Here is a 22,582-nt window from a genome sequence, read left to right on the forward strand (position 1 = left end):
AATGGTGCTCTTCCTAATAGTTAGGCCTCTCGGCAGGTCGTGACGGCATTCGCATCTATGCCCTTGCAGACATATATAAGTGAAATATGCAAGGCATCAACATCAGCCTTTGGTCGCCTCTGGTTTTTAACACTCGTCACAGGTTGAAAAGGGATTGCTTGAAAGCCTGGTGCTTCTCTTTTCACAAGGCTAAGACACATACTCTTGCTCCCCGCAAATAGTTTGTCTTTTGGCTACAGACACATGTTTACTTCCTTTGCAAAGAGTGCCTTGAAGGAGATGGAGAACCTCAAGTTTATGCGGGCATGATCATGACATTCGAGCATCAAAGAGCACCAGTCATGATTAGCCTGCGAATGAACGTCGGCTCCAACGAAGCAGAGTTATCCCAAGGCCTGTCACGCGCCCGGAGCCAACGTGTGGCGAATTACACATTTGTACTCCGGAGTTCGTGGCTGATCGCCCGCGCGGCTTGCCTTGGTTCCGTTCTAGCCATACGAGGGCATCGCTTGGGGTGACAAGGTTGACTCGGGCTTCTGTTGTCCTGGCTTCTGGCTGCTGGAATTGTGGAAGAGTCGGAGAGGCGAGTGGGGGGCGCCGTCGAGTTAACCTTCTCAGTTAGGCCGTATTTGGTTAGTTTTGTCGGAAGCGCTACGGGATTTCTGGGCTTCCGAATGGATGATACTTCCGATCCCGGTCGGAACCTTGGAGCCCCGGTTGCCATCATCGGATGCCCTGAAATGCCACCTAGCTGGGTGACGTCGAGCGACGAAATTATGAAGCACTCATACGCATATTTGTATTATTATTACTCGAACTCGCTACATCCAGCATTGGCAGCCATATTTATGTAGCCTCTATCTTTGTACTCCGTATTATTGAAGCTACCGTCCCGCCACCAATCCCCTTTCCATCTCCACTTGCAGAAACATGATAAGCGCCTTTTATGTATCTACTTCTGTCGAGAGAGCGGTAGCGTGATGATCAGGTTCCATTGTACTGGAAGGAGTTTGCTTGAAAGGACTAGGTCCCTTGGGGCCGCCTTTCCATGCCCGAACTTACAGTATATGTAAACGCCGATTTCAATTGGAGACGTTCTACTCTAGAAATGGCGCTTTTGTACAACTTGGAAGTTGAGCATACCATGCAGATCTGTGGTCGATCCGACTTTAGCAAAAGGCATTTCATTAAACCCTCCCGTACGGAGTCACTAATGGCTGGTTGGAGCCGAAAGTCGGAAACCTTGAGGGTCAAGGTTTTCGAGAACAATTCCAGGCCTGCCCTTATCCGCATTTTCTCGGGATATCGGCCTCAACATTTTTTGCTGCTGGCGCTACTAGCCAGACTAAAGAAAATGCTTCGTCTCAGTTTCTGAGAATTTCATGTCGAAAACCAGAACTGGTGACGGCTTGGGCGGCAGGTTGCAGTGATACGCGCTGTGAAATTTCCCGAAGAAAGCCTTTCTGTCACGTAGTTAGCTGCTCCGATATCCAATCGAGTCGCGGGATCAGCTGTCGCTTTTGCCCGCCCTGCGGCAAACATATGTATTCTCGCCGTTGCATCTGCGGCCGAAAAGGTGTAGCTCTTTAACCCGTTCTTCCCGCCTGGAGCAGAGCCCAGTAGTAGCCACACAGATTTCGGCTGCCATCACCGAAGGTCTCTTGAGAAAGGCCCTTTCGATGGAAGTCTTGCGTAGCCCCCCCAAATCCAAGCCAGGCAGGCTCAAAGGATGACGGTGGCAGGTCTTGGTTTCAAGAGACGGTATGTGAGACCTGGGCTCCGGAAAGACCTAATAAACTTCCTTAGTTAGCGCTGGCACAAAGCAGACTGACAAACGATTGAGTAATGCTTGGGGGATTTCGGGGTGTGCGAATTTCGGAGACGGGTGGGCTCCTCCCAGCGATTCTTGAGCTTGTTGCCGCCACAATTATGGAGCAGCTGCGCTCAAAATCCCAAGGAACGGGGAGACTAAAGTTTTCTCGGAGCACAGCTTCTAACAGTGGTTGAGTTTCCAACCCGACAATGGGAGCCGTTCAACTTCCTCCCGAACTTTCCCCTCATTCCGCTCTCCATATTTTCTCCTTGAAGTCCCCATGCTGCTCCAGATCGCAGAGATTTTAGTGGGCTATATACATAGCATGTGGTGCCCTCCACTGCTTCTTTTCTTTTGGCTCGATTTCTGCTTCCTGGATTTCTAGAAAGACAGACGGTGGAATGCCTCCGCAAATCCAGAGCAACTAGAATCTTTTCAAGCGGCTTTTTTTGATAATGGTGTTATTTTGATCCTGCCTCCTTGCCACTACGGGATTAATGACGTTCTTGTCCACTGCGCAGCAAATAATATCTCGGGCTTTGAATCTGAAACGTGAGGATCGGTGGCATCAATGTCATCGAGTTTGAGTCTAGGCAACACAACCAGACTGCAATGGAGGACGCACAGGAACAAGTAGGTCGGAGACGGAAGCGCGTGTCCAGGGCCTGTGATAGATGTCGAAGCAAAAAGGATCGTTGTGATGGAACTCGACCGACATGCCTGGCTTGTCAGAATTCTGGCAGTGTCTGCTCCTATGATCCCTCTGCCAAGAAGCGCGGACTTCCTGAAGGTTATGTTCGGGGACTGGAAAAGCTCTGGGCACTCTCAATATCTAACATTGACGGCTTCGAAGAGAGCGTCCTGGGACTGCTGGGAGCAAACGACGAGCCCTCTTCTACCAAGCGGAGGAAGCTTATCTCTCTGTGGCTGAACGAATCTGTCTCTGAAAAGCTGCATGACTCGTGGAAGTCCACCGCCCTTTACCGGGAACTCGAGAAGCTGCTGTCCGCTGGTGATATCGAAAGTGTGCTTTCGTCGCGAGAGGCCAGCGAAAATCGAGGCCAGTCACTCGAGCGAACAGAATCTCACACTGGTTCCAGCGACGGTTTCGAATATCGCATCAGTCGAGACTCAGCACTCTCCAAGTCAAACAACATCGAATCCGAATCGTCCATCGGGCCCCGGTCGAAAAAGATCAAGCTCTCGCACGCTCCATCCGCCAACCCTAGTCACTATCAATTACGGCTTCCCGTCCAGACACCACGCCTTCTTGACCTTTACTTTTCCCATACCCACAGCTGGTTCCCGATCATAGCTAAGCACAGCGTTCTGCGGACCTCCTACTCCTATTCAAATGAGCCTCTCTCCCTCGCCAGGAAGTCTGCAGAGTCCGGTGACCATGCGGCGCTGTGGGCAATCCTTAGCTACACCACAGCGCAGCTAAAGCCTTCATCCGATATACAACAACAGTTGGGATTCGCTGATCCTCTTTCTGCGGCGAAGGAGTTCTACGCAGTCGCCAGGAGTCTTATACCGAGTGAAAAAGAAAATTTCGAGATCGGCCACGTTCAGGCATTGCTCCTGTTGACTCTGGTGAATATTGGACTGGAAGATTGGACTGCCGCCTGGCTCTTGAGCAATCAAGCTACTAGCTTAGTGTTGCATCTTGGGCTTGGGCGGAAGACCGATCGCCGACAACATCCAGGCAACAACCAGAACAATGCCATCTTCCTTGGATGCTTCGTTGTCGATGCCATCCTTGCCGTTCGCCTTGGACGTTGCCCGCATATGCGCCCCGAAGATTTGATTCCTGTCGGCCCCCTTGAAGAAGATGGACTGGAAGAATGGAACCCGTGGATGGAAGTATTCTACCCGAATGGTCCAGTCCAGGGCCCTACTCTTCCTGGCCGCGGACCACTCCTTGCCCGAAGCTGTTTTAACCGGCTGGTGGAGCTTGCGAGCTTCTTGAATCGTATATCACGACATGAGCCTTACAGCTTTGATGCCCAGTGGTTCTGTCAGACTATCATTAAAGATATGCAGGCTTGGGAGAATAAATTACCCCCGGCCTGTCGACTCGCTACTCTCTGCAACGATGCTGCCCTGGGAAATGCAATGGCGCTGCTTCCACATCAGATCTACCTGGCTCTTACCCATATCGCAACGCTCAGCATTTTTTACGCTCGCTTTTCATCCCATGTGCAAGCTCTATTCTCTCCCATAAAAAGGTTACTCCGGCTGACCCCTGGTCTTCTTTCGGGACATAGCGAAGTCTTTGGCCAGTTCACTTTCCCACCACTTTTCGAGTGTTTCCTGCGCACAATTACCGACTGCATTCGCTTCGGTGGTGCGGCTGCTGAACAAGATGAGTTCCAGCTTTCACTGTGGCTTGATTCAACATCCCACGAAGTTTCCAAGGTTGGAGGTATTTGGCCGGTAATGACATCTTTCTCCGAAGAAATCAGTAACCGAAGACCCCGCGGCAAGACTTCTTATGGTAACCAACCAGCACAATCCTTGACAGTGGCCGATTTCATGAATTCGAAAGGGATATCTAACAACTACCATGCCTCAGCCAATGATGATCTGGATCCACTATCTCGCATGGTTTCGTCGCCGCAAGATGATTCGAACCAGTCTTTGAATCACAGCACTCTCTCTGCCTTTGGGTTGGGGCTCGGTTCAGAGCGTGCCAACAACGGTGCAGCCGGTATTACTGCTATCACCGATCTTTCACCACGAGAATCTAATATGGACGGACCCGAAGGACAATTGAATGGTGCAATCCATGCAGAATTGCTTGGAAATAATCTTCTGACTCCATATGAATCGCATTTTTCTAGCGGTGAGACCGCAGACCTCTCAACGGTCTCCGATCAATTCTCCACTCAATTACAACCGGCGACTCCAGCTTCAACTCCACCGCAAGCCATTTCAAAAACATCTGAATCCAATTCGCAGCTGCCACCAAAGCAACACCTTCCCATCAATGACCTAGACTCGATATTTGACGACTTTGCTCACCTTGACACGAATGAGTGGACTACTCGACGCGAACAGGGGCTCAAAGACTTTGGTTTTGCGGATGAGATCGCATTCCAAGCGTTCTGTCGTGACCCAGATCGTGTTGCGGCAACGAATCCCTTACTTCGCCCGGCGTCCATAGCAGATATTTGGCCGCCACCCGGTTTTTTTCCGGATACTTTCCGTGATGAGAAGGAGGCTACTGGTAATGCTGATTCTAAAGAAAGAAAAGTTGGTTGAATGAAGAGCCCGTCTGCTCTTCAGGATAAAAGTATTTTTGGGGTTATATATGCCTCTATAGATCGATTATGGGCCCGGCTGCCGTTCCATCCCCCATCCGACCAGGGCACTGGCAGGATGGATGTACTGCCGGAGCACGAATCCCGAGACCCCAGAGACCCGGGGTCCATGTGTGTGAGAACTTAGCGGGACCACACGCGACTTCGCAAATTCAACCTCTCATCGGCTAGCTTCCTCCAATGAGACCTACGGTTGCAACTTGCTTTATTCGCCGCAGGATCGTCTGCAACCATTTCGAGTCATGATCACATAGTGACGAAATATGATGTCTTTTTTCTTTGCTCCTTTTTTGGTGACCTTTATACCAGCATAGAGGTCCAGGTATACCCCCTAACTTGGCGATTGCCATTATTTTGCGCTGCGAAGATTGCGTCGTTGGCTTTTTAGAGGACATGAGTTACGCCTTCACTCTCTAGATTATGTGAGCTGTACATACATGGGATATGTGTTTGATCAGCCTGCGTTTGCTCTCATAATAATATCTCTCCTAAGCTTCAAATTCCGCTCCATCTGTCTGATTATTTACGAAAAGCAGAATGACATCTCTCCAAAATTAAGCAAGCATAGATTTCAAGTCCCAATTGGGATCAACTTGCGATCCATTGAAGCTCCAACCCTAGGCACATAAACAGACCTAAGCCCACCTTGTCATTGTTGCAATGGATTGACTAGACTGGTTAAAATAGTCTATAGTTATCTACTATTTCGAGCATTCGGTAGATTTTCTTTTCTTCTCTTTCTTTATTTCCTCCTCTTTTCTTCTTCCTTTTTTCCCCCTCCTACACGAAATCATTTGCTGAAAGGGTGATCGGGAACAGGAGTATGGCCAGGTAACCAGATCAAATTTTAATCAGCGCCCGATAGAGTTAATTATGGCCTGTAAATCTAATCTAATAGAACAAGCTGTACGAAGTACCCTGCCAGGAAAAGTTGGGTCGAAGAGAAGGGGCAAAAGGGGGCTGTCAGCATAGAGACAGTTCGGGGCTTGAGGGTCAAAGAACAACAAGGAAAAAAAAGGAAAAGGAAAATACAGGAGAGCACCGCCGAGTGAAACGCAAGACGCCATCCATGATAAAAAAAGGCCACTTCCCGATAGTAAAACAATCGTCCAAATTAGAGAAATTAGGATCGCAACAGCGCCCAGAAATACCTTGTAGAACCCATATCAGGATACAGTAAGAATCTCGAAAGTTGAAGAGAAGTTTATCAATAGTCCGCAACAGCGCCCCCTTTCCTCCTTTCTTACTGACGCCAGGACTTACCGCAAGCAAGGCATGTGCAGAACAAAGTCATCGGCTCATCAGCACTTCTCGTCTGTGCTTCGGTATACGTGACTTTGCGCTGACCGCATTTTCCGCATTGTAAACTTTTACTGATGCTTCGCTCGGCCTTGGCAACCATAGCCTTGTCCATGTTTTCTTTTTCGATTTTGCGATCTTCTTCCCGTCGCTCATCGGATTTCAACTCATCATGCGTCATGCGGACAAACTTATCAGGCGCGATTTCGTTGCTGAGGACACGCACACGAAGGGCCGGGTTAGATTTGTTTCTAAGATTCTGGTATAGGCTGCGAATTTTGGTACGATATTGCTCTTTAGTTTCAGGGCCAAATACACTATATGCGGCCGCTTCAACCTCAATAGACTTTTGAAGGACCGTACGGGGTGATTCGGTTGAGTTCAAGCACAGGCCATCGTATAGTAAGCCGATACAGCTATCGCGGGTTTTATTTTGCGTGTGAGCCGTATTGACCTGATCTGCCTTCCAGCTTCTCTTATCGGGAGGAACTGTGGATTTCGACATCTTATCCGACGCTTCAGCTCCGGAAGTTTGCGTCGCCATGCCGTTAGGGGTTTGTTTAGGAGAATCGCTTGATCGCTGACTCCCCACTGGAGATGCACCCGTCTTCTGCTTGTTGACCTCGTGACGCCACTTGTGAACGATGTCGCTAGCTAACCGGGCAACGTCAGGATGCTTGTGTGTCTTCAACCTGTTGACGGTGATACCGATCTTGGTAGCACGTAGGAGATCCTCGGTAGGTCGAACGCCATTCTGAAGGTCTTTAAGTATTGAAATGATTGTCGAGGAAGGTTCGGCGGAGCCCGCGGCCTTGGTCAGGGCCTTTGACCTGACTTCTATTTCTTTGGCATCCATCTTCTAAGCTGAGATGCAAGCTAGCCGATTGCGGAAACAAACAACTGATCCTGTAATCAAAGCGAATGTTTGCGTTTGCCGAAGTATATTATGCGCGCAAGTTTGAAGGAAGGAGGGAGCATATGTGAGGCGTTCAGTGGAGTAAGCGGAAGGCTGCCTATGGTATGCAAACTCAAATGTCAATGAAACTTCCCTCGTCAACAGACAAAGCAGTTTTAAACAAATATCCAAAAAGTGTTCCCAAAATTCAAGAGAAGGTGACAAGAATGGGCTTGCGGAGACTGGCATCGTGGCGGGTGCATCCCCATGCTCAGCGACGGGCACGTTCACGGATGACCATCCATATCCGTTGCCACAGACACCGGCAAAGCATTTTCCATCGGAAAATTCATTCGGAAACGCGACCAGGGCCTTGAAATGATCTCGAATTTGGCAACAATTCACAAAGCAGAAGATTGAGGAGGGTATAGCAGGAAAACTTACGGGCTTGTGGAGTGCTGATGGTCCAATGCACTTCGCAGATGACGGCCTGGGGACAATGTGGACGATGCGGATGACTCGAACGGACGGGAGAGCGAGGAGACGAGAGTGAGCTGGTCAACGAGGATTCCCGTCGCAATGTCGAAGCGCACGACTTGCTTCTCGTCTTTCGCTCATCAGGATTATATAATCATGTCACTGGGGAATTGGTGGGATGGAGGGGCTAGCTCGATATGGTAAGGTGGCACAAGATCCTGAAAGGAAGGCTCTGGAGTACTCCGTACACATCAGGAAAACTTTATCTACCGTACATGCATGTTAACGGAGCACGCAGGATGGGTGTACGAGAGCAGAGATAATTACATCAAGTAAGGGTGGGTGTCAACCGCTAGATATCACTTCGCTCCCATCAGCGAGGAACCTCACATCCCAGTTCCCTTGGGTTTGTCTATTTATCAAGTCCCAGAAGACCGCCCCATGTGCACCAGCATCTACTTGGCGGACCGGCCCACCTTTTGGCGAGACTTGGGATGCATAGTAGAATCTGTCACCATGACAGTTATCATATGTATCCATCATGTACAGTGTGTGTGTGCAGCTCATACCTGAAACCATCATCGCTATATGATTTTGCTGCGATCTGGATCATATGTACAATGGCGCTCTTCCCTATCCCTGCCGGCAAGGATGCGGGAATGGGCCGGAATGGGGTCACGTTTCCCGTAGCTATGAAAACCTTTGGCAGGGTTTTACCATCTCCCACAGTGTCGGAATCAGTTAGCGAGAGGGACTTGAATCCTAACACAGCTTCGCGAAGAGCTGTATAGGCTCCCGTGATGTTGGCAGCATTATCACGCTCTAGGACTTCAGGCGTTATTGAGGCAAAAGGGTCTTTTGAATCAGCGGGAGTATATGCGCTAACTTTGGATGTTCCAGTCAGTCGATGTGTCAGCTTGTTTCTCGTGCAATAAATCATTCGAATATGTCATGTATTGGTGGAGGGAGCTACCATTATATATGACAACATTTGGTGTTCCGATCTCCCGTTTCACTTGGGCGAAGCCATCTTGTACTGATTGAATATTGGATGCATCAACAGAAACCGTGACTGCCCTCCCATTTCCAGAGACTTGTGCAGACGAGTCTGGTGCCCGGCTTCCCAGGGCAACAGAGTAGCCGTTGTCCAGAAGGTTAGAGGCGACACTCCGTCCAATGCGAGGCCCAGCCCCGAGGATAAACGCAATTCCCCGGGGAGACATTCCACAAGATTTGCGACAGCAAGAAACAGCTAGCAGACAGTGTGTTGGCGCTTTGAAATCCGGCCCACGAATAGAATTCACAGTATCTTGGGAACCTCGTAAAAGGTTGAAATCTATCAATTTCCCTTTAGAGCTAGCGGAACTTGGTTTCGAATCGCCAAAGCATCATTCACGTAATTCGCTCGTGCACGCTTCTGGGCTGAGACTAGACTCGATAGCTCTAGACGGACTTCTCCATAAGGAGTACATTCTCGCTGATGCCGCTCAAGGGGCGTTGCCACGTGACCAGAGAGATGAATCCGCCTGTTGACTAAGCAGGGAGCTAAAGGAGCACACTTCATGGCATCTATATCTGGTGACAAGCAGGCAGCCAAGATGCAAATGATGCGGAGGGTAAAATCATATGTAAATGGTATATGTCTCTCTCTAACAAAGAATTGCCATGCTTTATGCATGCATCAATTGCATATGCTTATTATTGCGTGATGAAGACGAGCCTTTCAAATAATTTCGAACACGAGCGGCTGCGGTCCCACGCTGTGGTGGGACCCATTTCGGCCTGATCGGCGTCTCGAGCAAATTTCGCATCGCAGTCACACCTTGCTTTCCCAACTTCGCTGGCGCTTCGATGGTTCAATTTGAGTTTAGCTCTGAAGCGTCTCCGCTCATCTTATTTTGGAGCCGTGGGTGTCCATTTAATCCTGGGGTTGGGAATATGGGTCTAAAGACTACTCCATACTCCGTACATCGCCGCCAACCCTTGGCTGCGGGGAAGCAGGTTCATTTCTCTTCATCGCGTGGCGTGGCAGCGTCGCTTCTATCAGGGCCTTTCCAAGTAACTATGTACTCCGAACAGAAGAACCGAGGCCTGCACCCAGGTGGGAGTATCATACTTGATGTGGTCGGATAGATTTGGATACCCGACAATTTGATGCATGGAGGCCAGTTCGCGCTAACTACTCCACACTCCGTACGCAGCTTTTCAAATGCGGTGGGATAACTTGTACTTCTCGAGTAAATTTCGAATCAGGAGGAAGAGCGGGGGATGTTAACAGGATCTTTGTGATCCGCTCTCAAGCTCAGGTCTACACCTGGAGCGGCTTCCTTGGTCAAGAATACTGATAGTATGTCTTCGGCATTCGCTTCGCTGATGGGTGGAAGAGGATGGTGCTCCCGAAAAATTTTTTTTTTTGGGGGGGGGGGGGGGGGGGGGGGGGGGCGCCCATTTGTTCAGAATCAAGTACCCGTCTATCATACCCGGCTCTATATAACGATGTTCCAAAGCTGCATGTGCACCTCCATTGGCAACAATCCCGTGCACTGAGTGGAACAAGATATATTATGGTGCTTCGTGAGCAAGTTCATAATACAGACAACCTGACGCCAGGACGCTGTGTAGTCTATTGCTCTCTAGCGAAATTCAACCAGCAAACGACCATGGGACCATGTACTTGGCACCTACTTTCTTTGAAAACCTACACGCTTCCACGGCCTGGTTTATTTCGCAGCAAGCCGGCCGACTTAAGCTCTCTTCCAGTCGCATCCAACATGGAAGTTGGGTCTTATCAGCAATTTCCGGAGTCTGGCTTGCATCTCATGATCCAGTACCTAGTTTGCTACGCCCCGGGTCTTTGGAATCGAAAACGGATCGGACAGTATCCATCGACATACAAGGTAACACGTACTGCGTTCAGCATTTTGCATGGTCTAAACCACGGATGAACTTTCTGCAATTGTTACACACAGCTAGTTCATTTATGCATTATATTTGCTCTGCAGGTATGCTGCACCTTGTGCTCACTCGCATGGGCAATGGAAACTGGTATGCCGCGGCAGCGTGGACTTTTAATTGTAGGAAATTGGCGCACTTAGCAAAGAACAAGCTTCGGCTTCTAGCCGAAGACGATTAAATCTTTCATCGAAAGATCCCTTTCGATTTGGATGCAAGCCGGCAACACATCGGATATTGCATCTTTGCTGAGAGCTTTTGGTGATGAATCAGCTTGGTGTGCTGGCGTTTGAGTGGAGAGAACTCGGTGTTACACCGTCATTATTTTGCGCTTGCGTCCGCAAGCCCAACTTCATCATCGAACACCACTCAATTATTCCAGCGGTGAGCAACTGAAACAACTTTCATGCATTGGAATGGAGCGTCTGCGTGGACTCATGTGGAACACAACACAAGACTCAATAAATTTTCAAAGATATCCACGCCATCATCGGCCATTGTTAGGCACTGGTGGGTCATGCGGAACCAATTGAATATCATCAGTCTTGATTCGAAGTTTTGAGACGCGAGCTAGAGGAATAAGCCGTGTTAGCGATTCAATTTGAAAAGGAAGCTCGAACATCCAGAAGCTTTAAGTTTCAGGAGGACGAGAAGTATCGTGTGTGGAGTACGGAGTACGGAGAAGATTCATGATCTGCAATTAAACCATGGGAAGATAAGTTCGCTAACCAGCTAAACTCTCGCACCTACAAAGGGAACAGGAGTGATGTGAGCGATCATAATAATGAATGATCGTCGGGAAAATCCAAAATTTATGCTTATCGGGGGGATTGCATGCAGGACGCGTGCCCTCGCCAATTCCATGGGCCCCGTGCATTAAAAAAAGGTTTCCAAGTACGGAGTATGTTATCTATGTCATCGGAACGCTGGAAAGGTCAATAACAATACATTTGTCTTCCCTGTGTTCAATGATCCCAAATGTTCGGTTTCGAAACGGGCTATCTTTAGCGAAAAGCACAAGCCTAGACCAGGAATCCTGAACTGTAGGGAGGACTGCATACATGGATTCCCGTCTATCGTGACGAGGGACGCGGGGTTCGTTTGCGGGCGGAATTTGGATTCTCCAACTCCAAGAATTCGGGCGTGGTGGATGTTGCAGCCTCATCATGGTTGCTGTCACCGTGCCGCCGGTTATCCCTGCACGCAACATGTTCACGGACTGACATGGATAAACACGGTATTCCTTTCTCATTGTCAGACCCAACCCGACGGATGCGAAACCGCCGCCTCGCCAGCGCAATTGTCCAAGTGTAATATTCTGGCAGCCATGGTTGGGAAAGCCGAAGTTTTCTGGTCATGATCCGCCTTACCCGTACCCCGACACTCCTTTCTTCAAATACTTCGTGTATGGAGCTGTAGAGGTGGGAGAGGCGTCTTCAGGAGTATGCGTTTCCACTAGAGTCCCAAGCAGCTATTATAAAGAGATAGAAAAATTTGCTTGGTCTCTGGACCGATGCTCTGACTTTGCCAGCCTTCGACCTCATGGATGGAGGATATCTGTCTTCGCCGCGAAACACCTGATCAGGCCGTAACCCGGCCGTGTGTCCTAAGCGAAGGGCTTGCATTGAGTTCGAGTCGCCGGATATGATGATGATGCGCACGGGTGGATGTGGCTGACTCGCATCTGGGTTGGTTTTTAACTGATGAACGGAACAAAGAAATTTCACAAAAGCTCTTATCCAGACTGGTCTTCGAAAAGCCCGCTGCTGGTTGCGGGCAAAAATCTTGGTTCTATCCTCGTTGGTCTCAGTGCCACGCCTCCTTTAATGGCCCATCTCCGGCGGAGGGCTGATCGCTAATGTGGATCTGGCGACTGTCTCGGTCTCCGGTGGGCAACCCCGGACGGAGGGCTCTTTACACAACTTACTACCTAATAATAGTTATGGTTGGCGCTTACGGGGTTACGATGTGAAGAGGAGCATCGAACCCCTGGCAGGACAGGGATGGGCCGTACCGAAGGCCCTTTGAGGTCAGGAAAAAACCAGTTTCAGGAGGGGTTTGTACAACGCTCAGCCCTGTTAGTACTGAGGATAGAAATGGGCATCTCGGTGATGGTTTCGAATGGACGGAGTATGGCGCAGAGTCTGAACAATCAACAGTGTCTTGTTTCGGTGTAACACGCGGTCGAGGAAAGGAAGCCCCTTTTTCCCTTTGACATATGTCGGAGGTCTTGATTGGGGCCGCAGAGGCCTGGTATGCATCATCAATCGGGGATTTTGTCCATGTCTGGCGATGGCCGTCGGCGGAAACGCTGGATTGAGCCACGTTTCCTCGCCCTCCATGAGGTCCCGTGCAGGGAAGGTAGAGTCAATCTTGGGATTTCATTTGCTGCCAATTCTTGGTTGATGAATGGTCAAGTGAATCAACTCATTTCTTCAGCCGGCGATTGGCCGAGACCAACTGCACGGCACGGACATCGAGACTTATTAGCATTAGGGGCCTTGCATTGGTGGTTTCGAGGGTGGGCGCTTGGTTGGAGCTTGCCATCAGAGGGGGATATTATTCTCATCGGTGGCTTTGGAGGGTGTATGCTGTGCCTCCATGCAACATATCAGCGGCAGCTATCTGGTGTGTGGTTTCAATCCTGGAATCGTTATATTATTATGAACCTGCCGCCTCCCTTCGAACCACATTCACAACATAACTAGACCTTTGTTCGCAGCTCTCTTCGCATCTGATTTGAAGCTCTGCACATACTTTCAAGCTCTTTCTCTGGGTTCCACACTGTCTTTTTCTTCCCTTCCTGTAGCTAACCTGGCTTTATTTAAAAGAACCATGGGGCGACGGAATGTCATCATCCTCGAACAGCGGCCGGAAGATTTGGATGCTCTTCCACCTGCGTTGAGACGAAAAGTAAGTTGGGCCTCTTTTTCATGTTGGTGACTCCGAAGTTGTCACACCGCTGGCGCAGCAGCTCGATTACATTGCTTCTTCTACTCCGTACATGCGAAGTGCTTCTGTGTCCCGTGCCAACGCCATATGCTCCGTGGGGGGGTCTTTTTCTCTTTCTCTGCATCAAACTCCCATTTTTTGTCTTCTTCCTTTTCGGTTCTCCCTTGACATTTTCTTCCTTTACATGCTGCTGCCACTCTTCTGTGACAAGAAGCCAGCGAGCACATCATCCGGTTTCGTGGTGTGTCGGAGTCCAATCAGACCGTCAGGTCACATTTTGGAGCGAGATGGGAACCGTGGGTGCGCTGGTCGATGATCGTCGGGGCCTCCCTTCTGCTTGGGTGGGGGCGCTCATCGGCCAGTCCGCCTCATCCCACACACGCCGACCTCCAAGCCGCCACGACCGGGCGTTATCACGGACTCCGCACTCACAGACCAATGATGGGGACCTGGCTAGCAGCTTGGCAAGCAGTTGGCAGCGGCGCTAGTGGGCCGAGCTCCTGGCCAGCGTCGCGAGAGCTTCTGTGCTCGACCTGTTGCTGAAGGCCGGGTGATTTTTTGATCGCCTGGCTGTCCTTGCCGACTCCACAGGATGTTGCTTTTTTTTCCCCCCCCTGTCGCTCCATCGGCGTGTCCGCAGGTCGCGATGCCGGTTGAGCACGCAGGAAGAGCCGTGGATCTGGCTCGTCTTTTGCTCTGTGGACACTCAAGACTGACCATGTTCAGTTGTTTTCCAATCTGGAACGTTTTCGACTAGAGCAGATGCGACTAGCTCAGACGCATCCTGGGAATAATAGCCGGAGCCACGCCGCTCACCCAAGACTCCAAAATGGCCATTCCGCTGACCCCATCCCACGAACCAGAACGCCAAAAAATAATGCTCCTTGTGCCGCTAGAGCCAATGGTATGATTTCCACCGCCCTGAAAATCCTCTTCTCCGCACTCCCACGGCAGCTTTTCTAATAACGCCCATCTTGCAGGTACGAAACGACGGCTTCGTTCCAAAAAGTATGCAAGACGGCCAATTCTAACCAAAGGAAGGATCCTCTTCCCGCAAATCCTGAAAAAGCCCGAGACTCTTCAAACCGCCTATCTGGCTGCTCAGGCTGACTCCGAATGGTTCCGCTCCTTACCGCCCAAGGTGCAACAGCAACATTTTAGCATTGAAGAACGAGCTTGCTTTGGGAGCTGGCGATCAAGTCTGATACTCGACGCCGCGGATCAGGCCCTATATAAGCTGGGCTGTCAAGCAAGAGTTTCGTCGGAGTCTATATTATCATCCGTCCCGAGCGTGACGACCTCCTCTTCTGCCACCTACACCTCCTCTGCTCACCACCCCGACTCAGCGGTCGATATGGATGATTCAATGTACGACAGTTTTCGATGGCTTGACGAAGACGAGGATCTCGATCTTCGACTTGACTATCATTCTCACATTGCCCCCTCGACGCCAATGCAACCTCACGGCGGCCGAAAACCCTCCTTCAAGCGCACATTCTCCTTCAGCTCCTCACAAAAAAGTCGGTCGCCGGTATCAGGGATGCTTCCCAAAACAAGCCAATCTTACAATGTTCCACCTTTCTCTCCGCCCGTCATTCCTCCGAAGAAACATCACCGGCCTTTATCCCGATCCGAGCCACCGCCAAGACACGTCTCGCAAACATCTGTAACATCGATCGACCACCCCGCGCAGTACTATCAAGACCCCGAGGCGCGGCTGAAACTGCGGGTTTACCTGGCTTCTCCGCAGAAATTTGATGAAGCGATCGAATTCGGATTCCCATCCTTGGAATTAAAAGAAGGCTTCAATTCGCGACTGTCGATTGATCGCGAATGGGCACTCTGCGATGATCGGCGAACGTTTTTCGACAATGACAGCAAGTCGTTTCTTGGTGAAACGCTCAACGAAACTAACAACGCGTCACTAAACGATCAAGACCACAATAAGCCCCCCAACACATCCTCTATCGCATCCACCATCGTGAACGCGTCCCATGAATCAAGATCCTCCAAACAATCCACAAGACCTCGTTTGATTTCCATAACGCACAATAACGCCCAGAACATGATTGGAAATCGGGAGATGACACTGAAAATGACACTGACTAGAGCAGATTTGAGAACAACTGACCCCTCGACCATGACTTCTCCGTCCGCCTCAGAAAACGATGATCCTCTCCGGTTAGCTGACCTCCCTGCGCCGGATGAACAGCTCCATATATGGGACACCCCACCTGAGGATAAAGGGGTAATGCGAAAGCTTTTACGGAAGTTGAGAAAGCGACGCTGACCCTCTTTTTTTGCGTTTCGTGGTCCCGTGTGTACATTCATTCAGCTTTCTATTCTCTTCAGTGGAAGTGCAATGAGCCGAACGATTCTGCGATCACCCCTTTTCTCGAATATATTTGGATAAAAGCACGCCGGCAACGACGATTGCCATTCACTCGTATCTACCATGGTGTTCCCCTTGGACAGTGATTTACCCTCTACTATATGCTTTTATTACTGATTTTTGGTCTACATCATTTACTACATGACTCCTATTGTATTACCTTCTTTTCGCTTCTTTTCCTTTCGCCATTTAGCGATGATCTACCTCGACATGATTTTCCTATTTATCGTGAGACATCTATACTCTTGAAGCATCGCCGCTGCTGTGACCAACAAGCCGGCTGTCACCTTGCATTTGTCCTTTGAGCCTGCATTCTGTCCATAATTTCTTGTTTCATTTAGATAGTGACCATATATGAACATGAAAAAAAAAAATTTCCAGTGGGTATCGCTAGATCCAACAATGTCTAAGATAGATATCAAGCATAAACAATCACTAAGCCCGTAGGGAACAGCCTGTAGGGCATGAGGTGTTCTATGTGATGCGTGAGGTCATTATCATCTCCCGCTTATGCTCCTCCAGTAGCTCTGTCACAGTAACAATCCGATAACCCTGTCGACGAATCTTTGGAAGCACCTCCCGCAGCATTGGAGGCGTCCAGCTCCGGCGATCGTGACAGATAATGATCCCTCCGGGATGCAACATGCTTAGAATATGTCTCGCATTGACCCTCCAGTAGGACACAAATGGATCATGGGGATAAATATCGCCCAGTACCAGCCTGTAGCCCAGCCGAGCAAGCAGATCCTGCATCCTCCGATTGAAGAATCCGCCGCCGGGTCGGAAGTACTTTGGGAAATCCTCCTCGCGGTCCACGGAGGCATATGCCTGTCGAATCATGCCCTCCACAGTCACGATCTGTTCACGCAGCACGTCATCACTAAGAGACTTGGATGTCTCGTCGCGCATCGCATGGTTCGCCAGTTCATTTCCGTTTTGGACTAGTTCGTCTAGCACCTTCTCGCGGCCGGGGACTTGGTTCCCGATCACGAACCATGTAGCCCGAGCATCGTTTTCCTTCAAAATCTGCACCATCTCAGATGTATACTGGGATGGTGTGTCGTCGATTGTGAGTGCGACGACTTTGGATGAGGTGGAGACATGCCACAGGACATCAGGCCCGCGGCGCTGGAGATAGCGGATGATGAACTGCGGGGGTTTGTAGACGAAGTAAAAAGGAGTGGTTAGGAAGATGAAGATGGTGAGGACGGCGAGCATCGTCAGCCGGCGACAACGGTGGGCCCGGCGATAGCGGAACGAGGAGCGGAAGAAGACACGGGTTAGGGGGCGGAGGAGCATCGCTGGAGAGCATGCTGTTGTTTACGGAGCAGACACAGTTTAGGGAGCAAATCTGGTTGAATTGGCTTCGACGGGGGTGCGGTTTCTACCCCTAGACCTACTACCTATCGAAGGTCCAACCGCTGTCGAGCTCCGGGAGACGGCCTGGATCGCTTCTTGCCCCGTGAACCCAATGTCGACAGCGGCCGGATAGCTCTCGAGAAGAAGAAGTTAAGAACCTGCAGTTTCGGCGAAGCCTCGATTCCACGTGACCAAGTGCCCGTCGCACATATCACGTGAATTCCAGCCTCATCCACTGCGCCGCTGGGCGTAACAAACGGCCAAAACAGGCACGCTGGCAGACGGCTGGACGGAGAGGACAACGAGGCCTGCTTTGGAGTTAACAACGGTGGCCAACATCACCTGCATATTCCTTACCATTGTTCACTCATTCCATAGCTGCACGGTCTTCCGTGACCGTTAGGCTTGGTGTGCTTCTCGGAGTTGTTGCCATTTGTATATTTAGAACTTTGGAGAGAATCTAGCCACCCGTGGCCTGTCCGCAGGCGCAGCATTCTTGGTTCCCACGACCGCTTTCTCGCCGGTCCTAGACTTGTCTTTCTCCTCTGACCGATGTCTCGATCCCTCCGTGAATGAATATGATCCTCAGAAGGCTTCTGCTGGCCGGCAGCCTACTGCTGGCCTCGTTCGCAACCGCAAAGAAAGATGGCCCCAAAATCGAAGTCACGGAGCTGGAACATGAGCCCAAACATCTGTTCTACTTCGAGGATTCGGATGTGGTCATGCTTCAGCACAAATACGACGCCTACATCTCCACCGACGCTGGCGTATCGTGGGCCCCCGTCAAAGGTCCCGACGACCGTATGAAGGGCAAGGTCAAGGCTATTTACCATCATCCCTACGATCGAACAAAGGCGTATGTGCTAGGCCAAGAGCGGACACATTGGACCACAGATGACACGGGAAAGTCGTGGCGCGAGTTCACGATCGATCAAGACCTTCCACGTTCCGGAAACCCTCTCTCCTTCCACGGTAAAGATTCGAACAAGGTGATATTGCATACGGTTGAATGTTCTGGATTTATTTGCCAAATGCCGGCTCTCTATACGACGGATGGATTTAAAAGCCATAAGATCCTAAGTAAAGCCCAGCATGGTTGCTCCTGGGCGATATCCACCCCGGAATTCGCGGCAAGAGAAGAGTTTCCCGAAAATGTTGACAATCGTATCCTTTGCATGTTTACAGGGCTACATTCCCCGATCGGCACTCAAAAACGGCTACTCTACTCAGACGACTTCTTTGAGGGTGATAGAGGAACCGAGGTTCCTTTGAATAATGGTCGCCCGGTCAGCGATATCGTCAGTATGGTGGGAGTGAAGAAATTCCTCGTTGCCGCTGCGAGGTCGCCCCGAACCAACGAATTGGCGCTCTACGTGTCCGACGATGCAAGTCGGTGGCATCAAGCATTGTTCGATGGTCATAGACTCGAAAACAACGGCTACACCATTCTCGAGTCCACGAACTATAGTATCCAAGTCGGTGTAAAGACTTCGGGAGGGTTTAACCCTATGAGTGCCTTGTTTACGTCCAACTCTGACGGAGTGTCCTTCACTCGCAATGCCGAGCACTTAAACGCCAACCATCTTGGTTATGTCGATTTTGAGAAAATCGCCGGCATTCAAGGAATCTTTCTAGTCAACACTGTCACCAATTGGGAAGAAATTGAAGAGCACCATAGGGGCAAAAAGAAAATCGTTAGCAAAATCTCTTTTGATGATGGAAGGACCTTCCACGATATAAAGGCTGGTGATAAGAACCTCCACTTGCACTCGGTGACACACATTCATAACACTGGACGTGTTTTCTCGAGTCCAGCACCAGGCTTGGTTATGGGTGTCGGCAATGTCGGAGACTCCCTGAAAGAGTACGATGACGGTGACTTGTATGTGTCCGATAATGCTGGAATTACATGGTGGAGAGCCCTTGAAGATGCACATAAATACGAATTTGGAGATCAAGGTTCTGTTCTTGTCGCTGTTTATGACGAAGGCCGGACAAACAAGATATCGTATTCTCTTAACCATGGCAAAGACTGGAAAACGGCGGAGCTTCCTGTTAAAATCCGTGCAAGAACGCTTACCACGACCCCCGACTCGACCAGCCTGAAATTCTTGCTCCTTGGCACAGGAAAGGGTAGCTCCGAGCGAAAACACTACGTGATCGCCCTCGACTTCAGTGACGTTCACGAACGCAAATGTAGCAAGGATGATTTCGAACGGTGGCCTGCAAGATTGAATGAGAAAGAGGAGCCGGATTGTTTGATGGGACACAAGCAATTTTATAGACGGAGAAAAGGTAAATCCGAGTGCTTCATCGGCGAGGAATTCAAGGATCCAGTCCCCGAACTGGAACGTTGCAAGTGCACTGAAGAGGACTTCGAGTGTGATTTCAATTTTGTTCGAAGCGAGGATCGGAAGGATTGTGTTCCGGCTAGATCCCTCCCCGTCCCCGAAGGACAATGTAAAAAGCCAGAAGACAAGTACACTGGCAGCTCTGGATTCAGATTGATACCAGGAGATGATTGCATCAAGGAAGGCGGACTTGAACTCGACAAACCAAAGGAGCGGTCTTGTAGTGACACTGCTAAAGAGCCGGTCAGCGGAGAGATAGGCGTCTCAATACAACATTTCGATGCGAACAAGCCTGCAGAATACTACTATATGGAACGCCCAACGCTGAGTAAGGATAAGGACGAAACTGTCATGTTGCTCACTGACAAGCTGGAGGTCTTTATGACAAAGGATCATGGCAAAACATGGCAGCAGATTCTAGCGGGGAAGAACATCGCGAAGCTCTGGCCGCACACATATAATAATGACATTATGTATTATGTCACCGGGGAGAAAAAGGTTTTCCTAACGAAGAACCGAGGAGACAGTTTCCGTGAATTTGAAACTAAGCTCCCGCCTAATCGAGACCGCCTGCCTGTCCTTGCCTTTCACCCTGACCCCGAACGGTCGGAATGGCTGATATGGACTGGAGCTGACAACTGCGAACGTGGGGGAGACTGTCATTCAGTGGCCCACTATTCTACCGATGGCGGTGATGAATGGCATACTTTGATGCGGTACGTTGGTAGATGTGAGTTTGTTGGTAAAGGAGGCGTTCGCAAGACCGACGAATTAATATTCTGCGCTCAACATGAGAACGAGGATCCAAAGAACAAACATTTCCGGCTTCTATCCTCGGAAAACTGGTTCACCAACAAGAAGATTCATTATAAGAACATCCTGGACTTCAGGACCATGGCTGAGTTTATTATTGTAGCTGCCCGTGCTGGGAAGGACTCGCTCAAGGTCGGTGCCAGCATCGATGGCGACACATTTGCCGACGCCGAGTTCCCACCGAACTTCGACGTGAAAACGCAACAAGCCTATACGGTTCTGGATAGTTCAACCCATTCGGTGTGGCTACACGTTACCGTCCACAACGTTCCAGATCATCAATTCGGCAGTATCATTAAGAGTAACAGCAATGGCACATCGTATGTGTTGAGCTTAAGTAACGTCAACCGGAATAATGCAGACTACGTTGACTTCGAGAAGATGCAGGGATTGGAAGGAGTTGCTTTGGTCAACGTTGTCGCAAATGTTGATGAGGTGGTCAAGGGTGCGGCTAAGAAATTGAGGACCATGATTACCCATAACGATGGCGCGGAATGGGATTATGTTCGACCGCCGGCGATGGATGCCGATGGCCGTAAATACGGTTGTTCGCCTGGAAAAAAGGGAACCGCAGAGTGTGGTCTGCATCTTCACTCTTACACCGAGAGGCGTGATTTCCGTGACACATTTTCATCCCCGTCAGCGGTCGGCTTAATGCTTGCGGTTGGAAATGTGGGAGATCACCTGACATTGAAGAGCGAAGGTGATACCTTCATAACGCGAGACGGTGGTATCGAATGGCATTCTGTTAAGAAAGGGAACTACATTTGGGAGTATGGCGACCAGGGCTCTATCATTGTGATCGTTCCGGAATCCAAGCCTACGAAAACAATTTTCTACACCCTTGATGAAGGTAGAACGTGGATCGAGTTCGAATTCACCAAAGTTGAGATGCAAATTTCCGACATTACCACGGTGCCATCTGACACGTCCCGAAATTTCCTCCTTTGGGGTACAGAAGTTGGTTCGGGCGCGAAACCAGGATTTGCTACTGTTAACCTTGACTTCTCCGGTCTGAAAGAGCGCTCAAAGAAATGTGTGCTCAAGGAGGAGAAACCCGAAGCCGATGATTACTACATTTGGGAGCCAAAGCATCCTTTGCTTGAAGATAACTGTCTCTTTGGTCATATTGCACGCTACCATCGCAAAAAGCCCGATTCTCAATGTTTCAACGGCGGAGAATTTGAAAAGCTGCATAATGTTTCCACTAACTGCCCGTGCACTCGGCAAGATTATGAGTGGTAAGTGCTTTGGTTATGCTAATACTTGACGGCGTTTTACTGACGTGTTGTGTGTAGCGACTACAACTATGAACGACAATCAGACGGCTCCTGTGCACTTGTAGAAGGACTTCAGCCTTTGGACCCCAAGAGAATCTGCACAGAGGATCCAAATGCGATAGAATACTATGAGCCCACGGGATATCGTCGCATTCCGCTGACAACTTGCGAACACGGTGTGAAACTGGACGGCTTCAAGGCCTTCCCCTGTCCAAATAAAGAAAAGGAGTTTGAAAAGAAACATCCTGGATTGCGCGGTGTAGGGTTATTCTTTGCCATTGTGATACCAATCGCTGCTGCGGCCGCCGTTGGTTATTGGGTATACAATCGATGGGATGGGAAGTTCGGGCGGATTCGACTTGGAGAAACGAGCCGTTCAGGAAGTTGGCTCTCGAGGGACTCGCCCCTTGTCGTCGTACCGGTAGCTATTATTGCGGGCACCGTCGCCGTCATGTCGGCCTTGCCACTCCTTGCGGCGAGCTTGTGGAGAAGCTTCCGCGGATGGATGCCTGTTGGACGTGGCTCCTCAAGGCCATACTCGTCTCGCGGAGCTTTTGCAGCGAGAAGAGGGGATTATGTTGGTGTTGTGGAGGATGAGGATGAACTCTTAGGTGCAGAAGATTTTGACGGTGATGAGGATGAAGAAGTTTGAATGTCGAGAAACGGATATAATGTT

At 50.0% G+C, this 22,582-nt stretch overlaps 7 protein-coding genes across 7 annotated transcripts; 4 read left to right on the top strand and 3 right to left on the bottom strand.

Moving 5' to 3' along the window:
• Nucleotides 1-311: 311 nt before the first annotated feature.
• Nucleotides 312-854, top strand: CIMG_02321 (uncharacterized protein; the record flags this gene model as incomplete). The annotated part of the gene is made up of 2 exons (XM_001248549.1): nucleotides 312-447; nucleotides 619-854. 2 exons carry the CDS (start codon nucleotides 312-314, stop codon nucleotides 852-854), a joined length of 372 nt encoding a protein of 123 aa, XP_001248550.1.
• Nucleotides 855-1,957: 1,103 nt separating this feature from the next.
• Nucleotides 1,958-5,849, top strand: CIMG_02319 (C6 transcription factor). Its single transcript, XM_001248547.2, has one exon. It carries the CDS (start codon nucleotides 2,426-2,428, stop codon nucleotides 5,075-5,077), a length of 2,652 nt encoding a protein of 883 aa, XP_001248548.1. The 5' UTR covers nucleotides 1,958-2,425; the 3' UTR covers nucleotides 5,078-5,849.
• A 110-nt stretch (nucleotides 5,850-5,959) lies between these two features.
• CIMG_02318 (transcription elongation factor S-II) lies at nucleotides 5,960-7,895 on the bottom strand. Its single transcript, XM_001248546.2, has 2 exons — nucleotides 7,775-7,895; nucleotides 5,960-7,702 (listed from the first exon to the last, which is right to left on the bottom strand). Exon 2 carries the CDS (start codon nucleotides 7,289-7,291, stop codon nucleotides 6,380-6,382), a length of 912 nt encoding a protein of 303 aa, XP_001248547.2. The 5' UTR covers nucleotides 7,292-7,702; nucleotides 7,775-7,895; the 3' UTR covers nucleotides 5,960-6,379.
• A 257-nt stretch (nucleotides 7,896-8,152) lies between these two features.
• Nucleotides 8,153-9,266, bottom strand: CIMG_02317 (uncharacterized protein; the record flags this gene model as incomplete). The annotated part of the gene is made up of 3 exons (XM_001248545.2): nucleotides 8,781-9,266; nucleotides 8,377-8,692; nucleotides 8,153-8,315 (listed from the first exon to the last, which is right to left on the bottom strand). Exons 1-3 carry the CDS (start codon nucleotides 9,028-9,030, stop codon nucleotides 8,153-8,155), a joined length of 729 nt encoding a protein of 242 aa, XP_001248546.2. The 5' UTR covers nucleotides 9,031-9,266.
• Nucleotides 9,267-13,268: 4,002 nt separating this feature from the next.
• CIMG_02315 (uncharacterized protein) lies at nucleotides 13,269-16,477 on the top strand. Its single transcript, XM_001248543.2, has 3 exons — nucleotides 13,269-13,672; nucleotides 14,438-14,615; nucleotides 14,692-16,477. The coding sequence occupies exons 1-3, from the start codon at nucleotides 13,595-13,597 to the stop codon at nucleotides 15,999-16,001; spliced, it is 1,566 nt and encodes a 521-aa protein (XP_001248544.1). The 5' UTR covers nucleotides 13,269-13,594; the 3' UTR covers nucleotides 16,002-16,477.
• CIMG_02314 (polysaccharide deacetylase) lies at nucleotides 16,397-17,516 on the bottom strand. The gene has a single exon (XM_001248542.2). It carries the CDS (start codon nucleotides 17,400-17,402, stop codon nucleotides 16,578-16,580), a length of 825 nt encoding a protein of 274 aa, XP_001248543.2. The 5' UTR covers nucleotides 17,403-17,516; the 3' UTR covers nucleotides 16,397-16,577.
• Nucleotides 17,517-17,742: 226 nt separating this feature from the next.
• Nucleotides 17,743-22,558, top strand: CIMG_02313 (vacuolar protein sorting/targeting protein 10; the record flags this gene model as incomplete). The annotated part of the gene is made up of 2 exons (XM_001248541.2): nucleotides 17,743-21,867; nucleotides 21,925-22,558. The coding sequence occupies exons 1-2, from the start codon at nucleotides 18,035-18,037 to the stop codon at nucleotides 22,556-22,558; spliced, it is 4,467 nt and encodes a 1,488-aa protein (XP_001248542.1). The 5' UTR covers nucleotides 17,743-18,034.
• Between the last annotated feature and the right edge of the window lie 24 nt (nucleotides 22,559-22,582).

Source organism: Coccidioides immitis, assembly GCF_000149335.2.
Source record: "Coccidioides immitis RS genomic scaffold supercont3.1, whole genome shotgun sequence".
NCBI classification, from domain to species: domain Eukaryota; kingdom Fungi; phylum Ascomycota; class Eurotiomycetes; order Onygenales; family Onygenaceae; genus Coccidioides; species Coccidioides immitis.

Coding starts and splice junctions, on each gene's coding strand:
- CIMG_02319 (XM_001248547.2), top strand. CDS start 2,426: ATGGAGGACGCACAGGAACAAGTAGGTCGGAGACGGAAGCGCGTGTCC.
- CIMG_02318 (XM_001248546.2), bottom strand. CDS start 7,291: ATGGATGCCAAAGAAATAGAAGTCAGGTCAAAGGCCCTGACCAAGGCC.
- CIMG_02315 (XM_001248543.2), top strand. CDS start 13,595: ATGGGGCGACGGAATGTCATCATCCTCGAACAGCGGCCGGAAGATTTG. Junction 13,673..14,437: donor CACCTGCGTTGAGACGAAAA/GTAAGTTGGGCC, acceptor GACCATGTTCAG/TTGTTTTCCAATCTGGAACG. Junction 14,616..14,691: donor TTGTGCCGCTAGAGCCAATG/GTATGATTTCCA, acceptor CCCATCTTGCAG/GTACGAAACGACGGCTTCGT.
- CIMG_02314 (XM_001248542.2), bottom strand. CDS start 17,402: ATGCTCCTCCGCCCCCTAACCCGTGTCTTCTTCCGCTCCTCGTTCCGC.